At 62.5% G+C, this 15,660-nt stretch overlaps 1 protein-coding gene across 18 annotated transcripts in view; it reads right to left on the minus strand.

Annotated features, from left to right (window-relative positions):
* KLC1 (kinesin light chain 1) overlaps window positions 1-15,660 on the minus strand; it is a 42,834-nt gene that overhangs the window by 7,000 nt on the left and 20,174 nt on the right. For 6 of the 18 annotated variants that reach the window (XM_053666050.1, XM_053666056.1, XM_053666051.1 and 3 more), the window contains exons 6-14: window positions 15,539-15,626; window positions 14,985-15,086; window positions 13,040-13,213; window positions 12,731-12,830; window positions 10,466-10,515; window positions 10,307-10,374; window positions 9,055-9,163; window positions 6,968-7,129; window positions 1,886-2,016 (exon numbers count right to left, since the gene is read on the minus strand). In XM_053666050.1, the coding sequence (XP_053522025.1) occupies window positions 1,886-2,016; window positions 6,968-7,129; window positions 9,055-9,163; window positions 10,307-10,374; window positions 10,466-10,515; window positions 12,731-12,830; window positions 13,040-13,213; window positions 14,985-15,086; window positions 15,539-15,626 (984 nt within the window). Of the gene's footprint in view, window positions 1-371; window positions 1,814-1,885; window positions 2,017-2,738; window positions 3,243-3,847; window positions 3,898-6,967; window positions 7,130-9,054; window positions 9,164-10,306; window positions 10,375-10,465; window positions 10,516-12,730; window positions 12,831-13,039; window positions 13,214-14,984; window positions 15,087-15,538; window positions 15,627-15,660 lie in introns of those variants that run through there. The other 12 variants (XM_053666058.1, XM_053666057.1, XM_053666061.1 and 9 more) reach the window with 8 other exon arrangements.

The raw sequence follows: 15,660 nt of genomic DNA on the forward strand, positions 1-15,660 counted from the left end.
TCTGCTCTCCACGCCTCCGGGCTCCCACTATTCGGTTCTTGACCAAGACGTTCCTGGAAAAACACATCTCGGCTGTTGAGCAAAACTCCAGTTCCCGAGCTGACACCCTCTCGGGCAGACACCTGTACATCGCTGCACCTCTGACGGGAAGCAGGACCATCTCCCGCCACATCGCTGTTCACACAGCCTTCCCGAGAGACAGAGGTTCGTGATCGGGGACGCACAACGCGCACCAGCGTCTGTGATCATCCAGCCGCTCGATCGGCCAATGAGCTTTTCCTAAGGAAGCTGCACACCCTCCCTCCCCAAACCCCTGTTCCCAACGAGACAGAAGGACAGACTCCCGCCCCTAACCCTCCCCCACTTCCCGGCACCCACACGTCCTTCGAAGCCCAAGGTGCTTGAGCCTCAGGTGGCACCTGACTCACTGGGATCACACCCACGGCCACGCTGCTCCCAGAGCCGAGGTGGTGGGCCCCCAGCCTGACTCCTGCTGCAGCGGGTGGCCGCCCTGCACCGGGGACCAAGGCCAAGCCCAGCAGCAGGCGCGTCACAAACACCCAAGACGTGTGCTCAGCTCTGAAAGCCACTGGGTCAGTGAATGCCCACCGCACCTCCTACCTGCAAAGATCACTGCACTGCAGGAAGAATTTCATGAGATGACGTTTCTAAGTTCAGTCGGTTTTTAAAGAGCTCGCTGAGTGTCGTCTCCAGTGAGACCGCACAGGAAGGCGGCGCATGCCAGCAGGCGGCCGGCTCCTCTCACTCCAGGTCAGGCTGAGCCCACACGGCGCCCCCTCCCGGGAGAGGCAGCAGAAAGGGAGCAAACTCTGGGCCGTCACCAGGGCGGAAGGCCCAGCGACGAGACACCAAGGCAGAACTGGACTCTGCACGGAAAACCTTCGGGACAGGCACAACTCGGGAGGGCACCAGGGCCTGGGCAGACGCCACGGCCCCACAGGAGCGGAAACTCGGTGGGCCTCAGAGACGCGCGTCCTCTCTGCAGACCCCGACCACCAAGCTGTGCGCAGCCGTCACCGCCGTTCCAGAGGCAGTGCAGGGCCCCGTGGCCCAGGCCCACACCCGCGAGACCGCCCACAGGCAGAGGCAGGTGGGCGCGGGGCAGAGCACCCCCACCCACGAGGCGGGGGCTGAGCCTGCAGCACCTGGACGTGGCAGAGAGAGGCCCCCCTGCCTCCAGGACACTGTCCGAGGAACCTGGCCTCGCCATCCCAAGGGATGAGGGCTCCTGCCCCCAGAACTCGAGGCGGAATCGCTTTTAGAACCGAGTCTGACAGCCCGTCAGAAGCAGGTGCTGTTCTGAAAGACTCCACAGAATGGCTGACGAAACCGCGTTTCCGTGAGAAGTGCCTCCGCGGGGGGCTGCCTGCACCAGCCGAGACGCGATAACACTGAGCACAGGACGAGAGCCAACCTCCACCGGCCCTCAACACAGGGTCCCTCAGACCCCGACTCCCAGGCGGTGCCCTCAAGTGTCCGCACAGGCTCCGCAACCATGACCGAAGCTGCCTGGACACGAGGCCTCCTGGGCAAACCCCTCACGATCAAGCCCGGGCACATGACCCTTCCCTGCGTGTACTGGCGCCCGCACGAAGTCCAATGTTGTCACGGCTAGCTTTTCGTCTTACTAGATTAAAACTAGTCTTTTAATTAAAACTTAAAAGGACCTAAACAAATACTGAGTGTCAGCAAGTCACGCGCCTCTCGGGTAAACCCACGAGCCCAAGCCCCGCCGTCTCCGCCCCTGACCTGGTGCAGCCCCCAGACGGGCCCTGGCCCGAGGCCTCAGCACCTGGGACAAAGGCAGCGTGACAGTCGGCGTGGGAGCAACGCTGCGGGACGTGGGGCGGGCAGGGACAGTTACCCGGGGTCCTTGCACTCCGCCTCCCGGGAGCTGCCGCCCTTCAGCTTCCTCACCAGCTTCTCGCTGCTGCGCCGAATGGAGGCCCGAAGTTTGCTGAAGGAGCCGCTGCGTCGCAAAGCTCCAGTGCCGTCCTGAAAGACACGGGGACGGACACGAAGCTGCAGACGGCCGCTCTCCCCACCGCAGGCAGAGCTGAGTGACTGCCGGCACGCGGCCTGGGCCCCTTTGGCCCGGCAATGGGACCCTGCAGCACCGACCATCTGGCTGTGCATGAGTCGGTTTTAATGGAAATCCATCCGTTCTGAAGTGCGTGTCAACAATCTACTGACCGGGGAAACCTCTGAACACAGAGCAGCTCATACCAAAGTGACAGCCCCACAGGAAATCAATGACATTGCTGTACGCCAGGTCTCAAGAAAACAGAGGTGGTCCCCAGGGACAGCACTGAAATCCAGCTCCCATTCCACACACAGGGCCCTGGGCACACAGGTCCGCCAGGGCTGCCTGGGAAACGGTGTCACCCAACGCAGCACGTGGATGCACCGCTTCCTCGGTGGATTTCAGCAGAGTTTTGGCTAATGTCGATTATAAATGTGGTCAGAGAGTTCCATAAAGTGCTCATCCTGTACAAATACCCAAACCCCTCAGAACCTTGCAGAAAGCAAGGGAGACCGCCCCCTTCTGCCCCGACAACGGTCCAGGGGCACGTCCGGCAGGGTGTGGTCAACCCCCAGGGCGGGGCAAGAGCCTCCGTGGCTGCCCAGGGACCAGCGGCCCTCCCCCACTGGGAGCCACGCGCCCCTTCGTCCCGGGAGAAGCGGCAGGGTCCGAGCAGACAGACACCAGACACCAGTCAGCTGGAGTGAGTTTATTAGGGTTAGAGAGACACAGGTACACAGGCCACTCGACAGGGGGATTAGTAGAGAAAAGCAGAACTGCCCAGTGTTCACAGAGGACACAGCCGAGGCTGCGGGGGAGGGGCCGGGGGCGGGGCCCCGCCAGGCCTGGTGCGAGGCAGGGTCGCAGTCATGCACTCCGCGACACCCACGGCCGCGTCTAACTACCTTCACCGACTGAGCGGCTTGCTCGTCGCTCTGAACCGTTAAGCTCGCACGTCACACAGCACATGTTCTTATCGATACAGTTTATGTTACTGAGGACACATCTGGCAAAGCTACGTGTACACAGGGACAGGGACCCCCGAAAGGACAGCAGCGCTGAGAGGGAGGGCCAGTCACAGAGGCGCGGCTCTGACAGAGTCCTAGGTCGCTAAGCACGGCAGCCAGCACGGAGAGAGGCGAGAGCCGCGGGCGCCGCCGTCCTGCAGGAGACAGTGGGCCCCACAGGGCGGCTAGGCCTGTCGGACAGAAACGAGAGAAAGCCCAGGTGAGACTCGGGGGACGGCCGCACCCTCGCCGCGCCGCACGGCTCCCAGCATTTCCAGGCCGCACCGCCGCACAGCACTGCCGTGGCTGTGGCCCTGGGGGGCCCGCCTGCCGCCGGCAGCCACAGCACCGGGCCCTACACTCCCCGCTGTCACCTGGCCTGGGCACTCCTGACACCACTGGAAATGCGTGTCGGCACCGGGCCCGGAACCTCCTTGATACCGCCTAGGAACCAGATTCCCAGGAAGGAGGTTCGGCCACGGAAACCACCACAGCGACCAGGAGAGAGAGGCTGCTCGCAGGCACAGAGTGCACGAGCGTTAAACCCTCTCCCACCTCTCAGCCATGAGCTCTCCAAATCGGGGCTGGGGGGCTTTCTCCTAAAAACTAACATTTACACAGTGCAGGAACTGCAGGCCTTGCACATTCTAAACATGTACTTGATAATCCAAAGCCAAGTTCATTTCAGGAAACAGGTTCCCACAGGCAGCCACATGCCTTGGGTCCTGGTGGACAGAGGCCTCACGACCTGCAGCCCCAGACGCAGGGAGCTGAGCCCCCGCCCAGTCTGACTCACCATGGACGCTGAGCAAGTCACTTAACCAGCCCGAGCTTCATCTTTCTCATCTTTAAAATGGAAAAATAAAACTTGTTACCAACCCCAATGAATGCTGGGAGGACAAGAACACATTAGTTCTGGCTTCTCTTCAGAAAAAGGACGTTCGATGTTAACGTAATTCCGAGAACAGCAATGCTTCTCCACACGTGGTGCTAACTGCGGTCCCCGGGACTGCAGCCAAGTGGGGGGCAGTCCAACGAGACTCCTGCCCCCACCCTGGCCACGGGGTGGCACCAGCTCCTGGGGCCAGTGCAGGGGTCCGCTCACCCCTCACACTCACCCCTCGCACTCACCCCTCGACTCTGTGAGACCCAGTGGGAAGGGCGGCCCCAAACCCGCATGAGCCAGACAATTTCCATCCGTACTGGTTTCGAGGCCGGGGGCACTCAGAGCCAGCGGCGGCGCCGCCAAACCACGGCAAGCGCCTCTCGGAGACGAACAGCCCGCTGCTCTGGCTGAGAGCACAAGGTGGGGGCCACGGTCTTGGGCTTGAGGAGACTTGGGGTCTTTTTTACGTGTGTTCTAGTTGTCCTCCTAATAGCTCTTAAATAAAGAGTGATCCGTTTCTGACTGACGGGCAGCTGCAAACACAAGCACCCCAGAGCATCGCAGGCCGCGGCTCCCACGCGGCTCCCACACGGACTGGCCACCGGCGGAAGCCAGGTGGGCAAGGACACAGGGACCCAGGCTCACCCAGAGAGGAGCCCTCTGCACACAGTACTGCGTCGCCAGAGGCGCGAACGCGCGAGAGAACAGGCGCAAACACGCTCGACAGTGCCACTCGGATCTGCCGTGCGTGCAAGGAAGCCAACCCTCCTGGACCTGCACCAACTGCCGCGGACCTAACGGGCGGGCGAGGCCCGGAGCGGGCTTTCCTGAACACGCCACCCACCGCGTCACAAACCCAGGCGAAACCTCCACGCCCGTTCCTGGCAGGCCCGGCACCTTCCTTTCCTTGTGTTCGAAATTAACAGCCCACAAGGAGCTCGGCTCTGGGCCGAGCCCGGTGACCGGCTCCTGCAGGGACGGCGACACCACCTCGCCACGAGGCCCTGCTTCCTGTGCGAGGACCCCGCCTGCCCACGGGGAGGGGTCCTGCCGTGGCCCCACCGGCAGCAACTTGAAGCAGAACCCGGTGTAAAATAAACCCTAACAGCACTCTCTCACTAGAAACGAGTCACGAGCCCGAGGATGATGCAGGCGCCCAGGAAGGGGACAGCCAGCTGCTCCACTGCCACCCTCGGGGTCTGTCCTCATGTCTCCCTGGCCCCAGGCTCCGGGCTGCACCTCGCCCTGACCACACACCGGGAAAGCACCGCACACACGGGAACGGCAACCCCACCGACACGGCGATCGCGCCGGTCTCGTCGGCCGAGGACGGAGGTGGCATGTCCATGTCTCAGCAAACGTGACCCTTAGAAGGGGCTGCACATGACTGCACCTGGTCCCAGGCGACTTCAAGGCCACCGGGGTGTGTCTACTGCCTCAACCGCCTCACCCCAGGTAACAAGCCGCTTTAGAGATGGACTCTGTGCCCAGTTTGGGGGAGCCCAGCACCGCCTTCCTGGGACTTCAGAGCCTCAGGGAAGCCAGTCCAGGAGCCGAGGCCCTCCCATGAGGGGACGGGGCTGAGTCTGAGCAGTGGCCTCGGTGACGGGGATGCGAGCCCCGCCCCAGCACAGCAGGGGACCCTCGGTTCACTCGCTGCTCTCCCTGACTCCGCTCAGGAGCCCCTGCACCAGGCACTGGCTGAGCCCTGTGCCCGGGGACAAACTGTGTCCAAGACAGAGAGCCACCAGCGTCTCGACGCCCAGCACGAAGGTGTCTGAGGCCCAGCAGATGACGCCCCATGGGGCAACATGTGCAGGGGGGGGAGTAAAGGCACCCTGTCCCAAGTCTCAGTCTTGATGACAGGTGTCAGTGACCATGTGACCACGGGACTTCACAGGCAGGCTGACCCAGAAATACTGTCTCAGGAGAAGTTCCTGCAGAACTTCCCTCGAGGCCACGAGGGAAGGGCTGCACCTGCAGGCTCAGGACCACCAAGGGACCTGCCCTGCGGGAAGCATGCAGACAGGAGCACCCCGGGCAGCACAGCGCATGCCAGGCCCTCGGGGACAGGAGTGGGGACCGCTACCCAAGGGGGAGCAGTCCCAGCAGATGCTGACTAGTTGTCCTGGCACAGGAAAAACCAAAGCAAGGAAGCTGCTGCACAGACGGCCCCAAAGGCGCTCTCCCTGGCACCCTGGACATGCAACAAAACGTCTGCTCCGCAGGCAAATCTTCAGCAGCTGTAGCTGCAGAGAGAACGAGACAGACTTGGAAACACAGATGAGAAAGCCCAGAACTATCAAGCAAAACACCTGCACACCTGCAACTCAGCGCAATCCTGCGGCTTCAAGCCACACAGACGGTACCCTGGGGGCACACTCGCTCCCTGGCGTGTGGCCCGAGGGACCCTGACCAGCTCCAGGAGGACAGTGCCTGAGGGTGCCGCGCTCTCCGGTGCCCACCGGGCACACCGTGGTGAGAGCTCCAGGAAGCCACAGTGAAGCCCAGAAGCCAACCAGGAGCCCACGAGTCTCCAACACGGGGATGTGTCCTGGGCCCGAAAACCTGGGGCAGGGGACGGTGAGAGCAGTGAAGCCCTGGACCCCGGGGGCTCAGGACCACAGTGGGACCTGGGGAGCCACCACCAGGTGTCCCTGCTCCTGACCTGTCCCTTTCTGAAGACGGGCTCGTCTGAAACTGCCCCCATTTAGGGTGTTTAGGTCGACTCTACAAACCCTGCAGCAGCCTGGTCAGTGCGGTCAGGGCACTAGGTCAGTGAGGACATCGGTGAGTTAGAAAAGCAGGCTGGTTATCTGCCACGCTAGCCCCTGGTTCCCAGGAAGCCCGACCACCAGGACACTCAATCAGCATTTGGCGCTTGCAGTGGAGCTGAGGACACGGCCAGGCGGACAGGGGACAGGCCCCAGCGTGGGCAGGAGGCGAGGACGTGCACAAGCTGGGCTGGGGCGAGTTGGAGGGGGCGGGCCCACGGCAGACAGGGCTGGGGGGGGCGCGCACTGTACTTACCCCGCTCCACTCTACGCCCATACTCACTTCCTCCCCTCCGTCAGGGCCGCTCTCGTACTTGACCGAGTCCGCGGTCAGGCTCTCCCGGCTCCGGCGCTTCTCCGAGCTCTCGGGGTCGCCCAGCACCTCGGCCACTCTCTGCTTGTGCGCCGTGTCCAGGCCCTGCGGTCGGATGGGGAGGGGTGGCGTCAGCACCGGGGCTTGGGAGTGCTCGCACCAGGAACAGCAGGGGTCCTCACGCCCTGGCGGAAATGGCCTGGGGGACGTGCGCCCACCCCCCAGTGTCAGTGGACGAGACCCGGCCCGGGTGAAGCGCACGGAGGCCCACACGCTGGAAACGCCGCGCACACAGGCCAAGTGCGAGGAGACCTGAGCGTGATGGGGCCCAGGTGGTGGGTCCATGAGCCCCCGTCTCCTCAAGGTCCCCACATTTCACAAAGTTCTGTGGTGAGGTCCTGGGGACATGCCCAGCGCAGAGGCCTTGGCGCTCTCTCTGGTGGCCCACACGCCCAGCATACAGACAGGGCCAGAGACCCACGGGCAGCCGTGTTCTCAGCACAGCACTCGGAACACCAGCCGCCGATCCCAGCAGGGGCCAGGCCACAGCACATGGCCACGCCTCGTCCCTTCAGACCGCTGCCCCCGCACCTGCGGTCACACACAGCAGCAATGTCCTATTACTTCGGTCCACCTGGTGGCTGAGAAGCAACAGGCTTCCGGGTCCCCATGGGCTCCCACACCTGTGTCTCCGACACAGGCTCTTGCGAACGCCACACCTGTGCCCATTTGCCCCGTTCTCTGGAGCCACAAGCCCCGACCGGCCACGTGTCCCGGGCCCACCCCTCACTCTGCAAACTGGCTGCTCCGGGCAAGAATCCAGCCCTTTCCCCGAGTTTTCTTTATAATTTGTACTTCGGCGTGACTAGCCCCTCCTGATCCTGATCAACAGAGAAGGTGCCTCAGGAGCTCAAAGCTCTTTCCTGCCGAACTCCACTCCTGGCACGCAGGACACTCCCACGTCCAGCCCACGGGGGGAGGCGCAACTGCCGCCACGAACCTGTGTGGGATAGCACTGCCGGCCCGCACTGCCCCAGGGCCGGGCTGCGGTCTCTCCGACTTGCTGGAGTGGATTTGAGGTCCTGCCCTTGCCCCTCCCCCCGCACCCGAGGGCTCTCGCAGTCACCTGTCACCGATGTGCACGGCCCCGCTGAGGCCCTGCTCCACCTGCCGAGTGCCCTCCCCTGTCCGTCTCTCCTCTTGCCGGGACCCCAAGCTGAGAGGCCACCCCATGTGTGTAAGGCCTGGCCACATGCGGGTGGGGCGAGCAGCTGAGTCTGGGGGCTGGCTTCCTGCAGACCTGGGCTCCAGCGCTACTGGCCAGGAATCTGGAGCTAACGCTTAGTGAGGTGTCTTTACACAGAAATACACAAGGCCACAGCGTGACCAGTGGCTCACAGGGACTCCACAGGAGAAGCTGCTAGCACACGTCCACCGCGCCTGCATGGGCTGGAACCCCAGCGAGCCGCTAGCACCAGCGGCATCTGTTTTGAGCGCCTGTGTTCAGTTCTCTCGAGGGTCCACCTGGGAGTGGGACTCGGCGTCCGTCTGGCAGACTGCCAGACCATTCCCCCACAGCTGCCCACCAGCAGCACACGAGGGTCCTCAGTTACCTCCTGCTTCGTGCTTGGCCTCTGCGCCCCCCCCCCCCGAGTGTGGGCAGGTGTGTCGGTCGCCTTCACAGAGACCTCCCTCTGCTCTGGGCCTCTGCGCGGTCCTTCCAACTCCATCCCTTCCGCACACAAGACCCACATCGGACATGGAGTTCCACGTTCCGCCCGTCCCGTGGGCACCTTCGTGGGCCCACGTGCCTCCGACAGCAGTGAGGCGAGCCGATGGAGGTCTTCCCCTGCTACTCGTGCGCGTGGAGTTGCGGTTACAGTGTTGACACAACATGACGCAGTGTCTCCTGTGCAAACTGAACCAATGAAGGTCTCCTCTCCCTCCACTGGGGCTTTAGGAGTCACAGAAAAGCACTGGGAGCCTCAGAGTTGGGGTGGGGGGGGCCAGAGCAGCAGCTTCGGACTGACCTGTTTACGGGACCGCATGGCTGCTTCCTCCAGCGTCTCCGCAGCCTCGAACTTGCCCTGGCGCCGGTACAGAGCCCCGAGGTTCTTCAGGGTGGTGGTGACCGTGGGGCTGCAAGACAGCACAGGCAGACGGCTGAGAGGGTCTCGGAGAGGCCGCTGTCCCCAGCGCTTCATCTGGAGGGCGAGGAGCTTACATTTGGCTAAAAACCCTTTAAATTTCTACGGCACTTTTCTCTACGCAAAACCACAGCCCCCCTGTCTCCCGCACACCCTGTCCACCAGGGCTGTGTGGGCGAGGCCACCGCAGGGGCCCTGCACTGGCGGCAACGGCGGCTGCTCAGACCACAGCCGCCCCATCAGTGGGAATGTCTGTGGGGCTGACTGGTGGCCACTATGCCTCCTGGAGCGAGGGTGCATTAGTGTCCGGAGGACATGGAGGGGACAGAGCGAACCCAAGCCTCAGCGTCGACGGAGCAGGGAGTGCGGCAGGGCCCCCGCCGCCCCCACACTCCCCACAGGCAACCGCACTGCAGACAAGTGGGGGCCTGTTCGCTCTGGCACGGGCACGTCCAATGACCGCACACGGCCTCTGATGCGGAGGCCCAGGCACGCCTGGGGGTGGGGGTGGGACACCTGTGCCGCCTGTGACTCTGACATGTTTGTTAAGTGCCATGGGGCACCCAGGCGGGGGTCAGAAAGCCCCTCTGAGGCGCGATGGCACACAAAGCCTCACAGGGGGGGACTCAGACTCGGCATCCAGACAGGAAGGAGCACACAGGTGTCAGCGGCTCCCAGGGCAGCCCGCAGGGCTCACAGCGCCCTCTGCAGGCACCGAGGCCAGGCAAGCCCCGACCGGGCACACCCCTCACTCTGCAAACTGGCGGGTCCAGGTGAGAATCCAGCCCTTTCCCCAGGGGGTGTGGCTTAGGGTCTCCCCAGGGCGTAGCTCTGTGCGTTTAGGACACGCTGGCTCTCTCAGGTCTGCGGGCCTGAGTGCTCCGCGGCCGCCTCAGACTGGGCCCCTGTCCCACCTCTTGGGAGGTAGCCTTGTATACAGCAGTGTGCAGGGACAGAAGCCACATTTCACCCACACTGTGGTGGCCGTCCTCAGCGTCTTTTACTGGAATTTGGGGAAACCGGACGGTGCAAGCGCACCACCTGGGGGCCTCCGCGCATCCCGAGGTCAGCTGTGCCTGCCCAACACAGTGCCAGCAGCGTCCCCGGCCGGCCGTGTATCAGGGGACAGAGGTACCTGTCGACTTTGCAGGCTTTGTACCAGCCACCGTACTCCCCGAACGACGGCCCGTCCTTCTGCTTCCCCTGAGTCAGAACAGGGGGCTGCAGGTGAGCGGGTCTCCGGAAGCACCCCTCCCCCTGCACTGGGAAGACCCTCGGGACAGCATGCTCTTACTTTGCACTCCTCTCTCTCTTCCGCATGCATCCAGATGGGCTTGTTCTCATCTGCGGAAGGAAGCACAGCCCCGTGAGCAGGGGCTAGCGCGCTGCAGTGGCCGCAAGGTCCTGCTGTTTCCCACAACCCGCCTCAGACCTGACTGCTCACTGCTGGGCGGGGATGCTCACAGGGAGGACACTGCCTGGGAGGACGCCCCACCCAGAGCACAGCACGCAGGCGGGAGCTGTCTCACGCACTCGGTGCTCAGAAGATGCAGAATCCTGTGTACCGGACCTGGTGGGCAACGCCAGCACACAGGGCGCGGGCAGGTCCCCACCACGACACCTGCACAACACTAGAAGCTGCACATGACATTTGGGCTCTGACACCTGAGAGACCCAGCATTAAACAGAAGTATAATGAGAAGGGGTAAGTATTGGGAGATATACATCAATGTTCTTGTAAAATCTCTTTAACTCGCCCTGGCTGGGGTGGCTTAGTGGACTGAGTGCCGACCTGCAAACTGAAGGGCTGCTGGTTCGATTCCCAGTCAGGGTACGTGCCTGGGTTGTAGGCCAGGGCACATGAGAGGCAACTGAAGTATGTCTAATACATTGATGCTTCTCTCTCTCTCTTCCCTTCTCTCTAAAAGTAAATAAATAAATTCTTCAAAAAATGCGTAAATAAGGTCTCCTTAACTTCTGAGAATGCTCACACACACCACCCGTCCAAAGTTCTTAGATGACTCACATGCCCACGGCACGGAGCGTGGCTTCCATCCCGGACACCGAGAGACACGGGAGGAGACGCCGACAACCCGAGCGGGGGGCGCGGGTGACGAACGGTGGGGGCTGCACACCCCACCTCTGCGTGAGTTCCTGAGGTTCCCACACAAGCACCTACGAGGGGTTCTGGGGGAGGCCACACGCCCACCCAGTCCAACCACCCGCCGGCTGCCTGGCCCTGGGCGTCCTGGCCCTGGGGTGGGTGATGTGGGACCCACAGCACAGGCCCTTGAGAAAATCGAAGGCGCATTCACATGTCAACCACTGAACAGACAGGCTGGATGGAGCTCATCTCAGGAGGAAAGTGAGACGTGTTAAACAACCGGTTTCTGTTGTGCTCTGGTCCAGGCGGTCTCGGGAGCAGGGGTGGGGGGCTGCCCCTCGAGACTGACCCCAGAGCGCACCATGCTTCCTTGCAGGCAGGTTTGTTCACGTGCAGGCCCAAGGGAGAGGGCTGAGTCCTGACAATCCCGTCTAGGCCGCTGGCTCTGCAGGTGTGCGCACTGTGTCACCAGCCCCCACACCCCCGGCAGCCGACGACAAACCAGGCCATGAAGCCAGTGTGGGGCGTGCCCTGGGCAAAGCAGGACACGGGACACATGCTTTCTGCCCCCTTTTAACATTCACGTGGAAGGTAAGTCCAAGTATCAGAAACCTGCCTCTGACTAGAGCCCCGCTGACTGGACCATTTTTAGCATTAAAAATCAGCAAATCACCAAGAAACCAGGGTTCCCACAGACAAGAAGCCTTAGGAGGTGGCCTGGGTCCCCACAAAGCCCCTGCATCAGACGAGAGCGAGCAGCGCCCCCCCCCCCCCGCCCACGCCTGCTGCACCGGAAACCGCTGTCCCCTCCCTGAGGCCCACACGACACCAGCTGCAGGAGAAGCAAACGCCTGCGTGACACACACGGTGCCTGTCGAGCAGCTGGAGCCCGTGCCCCATGCACCGAAGCCCTGTGTGAGCACTCGCGGCACTTCAGGGGCAGAAAAGAGACGTCGACCCAGCAGGCCCGGGGTGAGTGGTGAGTGCATGTTTCTGCCAGGCCCCTGCCAGCACGTTGAGAACCACCGGATTACAAAACATTCTGGGAAGCCTGAAGGATTCTGGGAGGTTTTCTAGAACGGCGCATCCAGGCTGTGGCTGAAACAAGTGTGGGCCTTGCAGAAGGCAGTGTGGAGAGCTGGGTGGCGGGCAGACACCACCCCTTGGCACATGGCCGCGACCCAGGGCGCAGAGATGTGGGGTGAGGGCACAGCCGTCACCCTGGCCCCCAGAGGATGCACAGGTGAGCCGACGAGCCCTCGGCTGGGCCACAACCTGCCCTCGAAGTGTCACGTGGGAAGGGGTTTGTGAAGGTCTAATGCATGGCACCCCGAACCCCCGGGACGACGAGGATGGAGGGGGGGCACAGGCAGCAGCAGGCGGGTCACAGGGGCATGGCGCCCCACCATGGCGCCCCACCATGGCGCCCACTTGGGGACGGGGTCCTCTCCTTACCATCGACAGACCCAAACTCCCGCTCGTGCGCACGGGTGAGGATCTCCTTGTACAGCGTCTCTGCCTGCTTGAACTTGCCTTGCTTCAGGTAGCAGGAGGCCTGCCAACGAACACAGTGCTCAGTGTGCCCCCTGCGCGGGCGAGGCAGTCTTCCCGCGAGGCTGAACCGCACACAGTTCAGCCTCAGAGAAGGCAACCCAAGGGGGACGGGGCAGCTCGGACAGCCGTGACAGCACAGATGATAAAATGCTACAGAGACAGACAGCGAGAGAGAGAGACAGAGGGTGTGCGCCCGCCCGGCCCACGCACCAGGTTGTTCTTCGTCTTGGCCACGTTGGGGTCGTCGGGCCCCAGCCGGCTCTGGTAGATCTCCAGGGCCCTCTGGTAGTAGTGCTCCACCTCCTCGTACTTGCCCTGGTTCTGGCACAGCAGCGCCAGGTTGTTCAGCTGCTTGGCCACGTCGGGGTGGTCCTTCCCCAAAACCTGAGGACAGAAGGCCGTGCTAGGACACCCACCCCTCACTGCGCCCCCATCCACTCAGCTCCCCAGCACAAGAAGGGTCCTTCTAAGCAGAAACACAAAGGTGCCTCACTGCCAGGCTCACGGCCCTTAAATGGCTAATCCTGCCCAGCAAACCTAAAAATAACTCAGCCGCAATGTGCTGAACTCTTAACTCCCGGGGTGGGGGGGATGCTGACTTCCTTTACACACAATTTCTTTAAATCTCACAGATCGACACGCAGGGCATATCATCGTTGTACTCTGAAGAGCAGGAAGGCAGCCTCTTTAAAGACTTGAGAGCGCGGCTGCCGAGTTCGGGCCGGACCTGTCCGACTCCCTCCTGAACTCGCAGGCCTCCAAAGGAAGCCCCCAGGTGCACACCGGGCCGACACTCGCCATCCCAGGCAGCCCTGACCAGGGGGGTCTGCGGTCACCCCACAGCACCTCCATCACGTGTCAAACACACCTGCAGGGCCCTGTAACCTCACCATCCCATGTGCTGACACCCCTCTACCCACCGCCCCGCCACCACCTACCCTTCAGGGCCCTCTTCAGGCCCCTTAGACGGGACTCCCTCTCTACAAGTCAGGGAGCACCTCAGGGTGCCCCCAGTCAGCTCACAGGCACGTCCCCCAGTTGCCTGCTTTCTCCGCAAGTGCCACCACAGGAGACCGCCTGACCTGTCCCGTGGTTCATGACCCACCCCTCACCCAGAAAGTGTGAGCCCTGGAGTGCAGGTTCATCCTCCTCACGCAACCCCCGACAGGGGAAGGACACTGTTCTCCCCGGTACCTGCAGCCAGAGGTCCTTCTCTCAGCTCCACGCCTCCACCTGGGCGCCCCCAGGAGGCGTGTGGCCTCCCATCCTCATGGGCAATTCTGACCTCAGTCCCTGGGCCCCCAGGCCCCCAGACCTGGACTTGGAAGAGCCTTGGCCCTCAACTCCCCCAGCTCCATCCAGGAGGCCGGCGCCCCCTGCCTGCCAGACTCTGTCCAGTGCACTGAGCTCCAGGGAGGGGCCGTGTCTCTGACTTGAAGTCACCAACTCCAACAACGCAAGGCCCCCAAGTCTTCAACAAACGTTTCCAGAGTGAATAAAAGAGCAAACCCATGGGACCGGACGAGGCCGACCACAGGAAGGGGTTGTGACACTTCACGTCACCTGGTGCTCTCTCTGAATCCTCACCCCGGCTCCGGGCGATTAGACTGCCTCACTGGACTTCTTCCTACGCAGAGGGCGGCCCGAGGAGGGCTTGCCTGCGGGGTGTAAGATCGGCCCCCCTCCCCCGTCCCCAGCTCCTTGCTGTGTGGCCCCATGTTGAATGGTTGCGCTCTCGGTGTCACTGGTGAGTGACCACACAGACGTTCCCAGTGACAATGACGCCCTGGGCTGCCCCAGCACAGACCAACACCCAAGTGTTCAGTCGCGCTGGACGCCACTGAGACGACCAGGCGCCGGCGCTCAGCACCCGAGAGCCGTGAGTGGGAGCAGCGGCAGCGCATGGCCCCCCATCCTCAACTGAGCTCATCTCCGTTCTGAAAACAACTACCTCACTTTTTGATGCTTTTTAAGCACATGTGACGACTTATTCTCTTACTGGCAGGCACATGCCTTGCTGTCAAAGGAGCTGCCAGTCCAGAGAAAGTCCTCAATCCACATCACCTCCAGGCCCCTGCAGGGGGCCGGGCACACAGACACAGTGGACGCACGCCCCCGGGGCCCAGCCCTGCGCCTGCCGGGCGCCCCCACGCACCTTCTCCCGGATCTCCAGGGCTCTCTTACACAGCGGCTCCGCCTCCTTGTACTTCCCTCTCTTGCCATACAGCACCGCGAGGTTGTTCAGAGTCGCTGCCACCTGCGACACAGGGCACCGCACAGAGGGTGAGTGTGGCAAGGACCAGCTCTGGGCAGCCAGGCCTGGGAGCCCATCACAGCCAGGGCGCGCTGCAGGGGCCGGAACCAAATCAACAGGGTCTTGATTGTTTTCCACGAATTTCACTGGAAACCGCCAAACCAACCGAAATGAATCTGGATGCAAGTCTGACCAGATTTTAATAAAAAAGGAGCATGAATTCTTCAGGAGGAATTTACAGGCGTGCATGCGATTTGGCGTGAGACCCAGAGCCCCGGCACGGGGGCTTGCGCACTGGCCGGCGCTCCTGCCTCTGCAGCAGGGGCCCTACCTGCGCCATCTAGTGGTCAGGCAGCTCTGAGCTCTGCCCTGTTGAGTTCAACAGAACAACGGGTTCAGTAGTGAGGAACGCCAGGGAGGACATGCAAACACGTTAGAGAAGCGGGCGCACACACCGCAGGGTGGTCTTTGCCCAGAGTCTTCTCACGGATGGCCAGGGCGTCGTTCAGCAGGTTTGCTGCATCTTTGTATTTGTTCTGGTCCCTGAAAGTAAACGCGCGTGAGTGTCCCACCTCTG

This window comes from Artibeus jamaicensis, unplaced genomic scaffold (genome assembly GCF_021234435.1).
Source record: "Artibeus jamaicensis isolate MK-2021 breed Jamaican fruit bat unplaced genomic scaffold, CSHL_Jam_final contig_444, whole genome shotgun sequence".
NCBI lineage: Eukaryota > Metazoa > Chordata > Mammalia > Chiroptera > Phyllostomidae > Artibeus > Artibeus jamaicensis.